This window comes from Nannospalax galili, unplaced genomic scaffold (assembly GCF_000622305.1).
Source record: "Nannospalax galili isolate Female #2095 unplaced genomic scaffold, S.galili_v1.0 scaffold14756, whole genome shotgun sequence".
NCBI lineage: Eukaryota > Metazoa > Chordata > Mammalia > Rodentia > Spalacidae > Nannospalax > Nannospalax galili.
The window spans coordinates 1,171-2,968 of NW_008338428.1; the positions used below are offsets into that span (position 1 = coordinate 1,171).

The 1,798-nt window shown below is 41.7% G+C and overlaps 1 gene segment (V, D, J or C); it reads right to left on the reverse strand.

The window, feature by feature from the left end:
- Nucleotides 1-684: 684 nt before the first annotated feature.
- On the reverse strand, nucleotides 685-1,472 carry LOC103734250. The segment is given in 3 exon segments: nucleotides 685-1,050; nucleotides 1,171-1,290; nucleotides 1,429-1,472. Coding segments are annotated over 3 exon segments (510 nt in total).
- Nucleotides 1,473-1,798: the final 326 nt, after the last annotated feature.

The following is a 1,798-nucleotide window of genomic DNA, read 5'->3' on the forward strand; positions in this document are numbered from 1 at the left end:
ACAGTGGGACTTGCTTTCATTGGAGCAGTAGAAACGGGGCTGGTTCAGTACCTAGACTCTAAATAAAACCCTCCATACTGTTAATTTGTCTAAATTCTATTCTTCCTTTCCTTCTCTTGATAAGCCTGTATCTCTGAAAGTTATGGATCTGTGACTCTCCTCTCGCCTCTCTCTGTGGCTCTGGTTTAACCTAACTAGCAAACTTTCAGAAGAGCATCTATAACAGAAGCTAAGCAGGGATTGCAAAGAAACAAGTAGAGGAAATTCATGTTCCTTTGACCTACCGTCTCACACATTTGGCAGGAGCTGAGAATAAGAATCATCTTTGTGGGAGTTGAAAAATAATTTTATATGATATAAAATCATTATTTGAATTTTTCTGATTTTCAAGTATTTCTTTTTAAAGATTTTTTATTTTAACTATTCTCTGAATATTCCATACTTGTATACAATGTGTTTCTATTCTTCATCTCCCACCCCTCCTTCAACATCTCACAGACTCTCCTGCTCCTACATGCCCTTCCAGCTTCACATCCTCTCTTTGGGTGTCAGACCTTTGTTTTAGTTCTAATGAATTGCTGAGCGTTAGTGTCCACTTCTTGTTCCTTAGCTCTGGCCAATTGTATGATTTTGCACCAACCAGAGAGACAGAGAGATGCACAGCACAGACCTAAATCAGGGCAATCTCAGAGCAGGTGCTCAGTAGACAGGCATCTGCTGCTGATTTGGTGCTCAGCTCTTCCTGAGGTTTCTGCCACTGTGTCATTCAGAGCACAGTAGTACACAGCTGAGTCTGACTCTTGGACTGAGGCTTTGTGCAGGTGGAAGGAGGAGGCTTCTCTGTCATAAGTAGCTTCACAACCTTTGTTCTTTCCCTTCTCGCTGGCCTTCGGGACTTGGAAGAGTTGCTGTGGGGCCTCTCCAGGATACTGAACATACCAGAACAGAGTAGGGTATGCTGAGGCTGAGTAAGTGCTGTTTATAGTCAGGAAGTTTCCTTTTGAGAGGGTCAGTTGACCTGCCATCTGAGTCACTGAGTCTCCATGGGTCCTTTCTGGAGGAAAAGAAATATGTTATGCCATATCGAAGACAAAGCTCTTAGATAAATTTATGGCTCAAGATTTTTCCGACACCATGAAAGAAACAATGAAAATGTTATAGCCACTTTACTCACCGAGTATTAAAAGTATCACAGTCACTAATCCCTGAGTGGAGTTCATCTTTGGAGTGTCATCTGAGTAGTTCTTCACATGAAAAACTGTTAACGTCATAGAGAAACTAAGAGTCAACCTAAATTTATAGGAAATGAGATAGTGTTAGGCAGCTGTGCCCCTAGTGGACAGTGACTAAACTGGGGCAAAGGTTTTCCTGGCTTCCTTCCCCAAAATCAGAAACACTAAAGCATGTTAGTCTTCAGGCATCACTTACGGATATAAAGCAGAGATTTTTAACATCTTTTTCCTCAGGACGTGAACGTGGCATGGAAGTGTTAAAGGAGAGCATCCCTGGTGCTTCTAGCAGAGAAGATATCAGTTGTCTTGAGCATTTTAATATATGTTCTTATATTCTATGTCCGTGTGTCTGTTGAGAGTCAGTCCATGATCCATTGAAATGGCGAAGTGTCATGGGTGGAAATCATACGCAGCAATAAGAAATCATGTCCTTCTTGAGAGACTCTGCTTTGCAACACTTACCCAACATGGAGAGCAGTGATGACTGACATTTACTGGGTGTCCATGTCATATTTAGTGAAAGGAATGGAAATAATGATCGGGTTGTATAGGTCACCTTTCCTTTC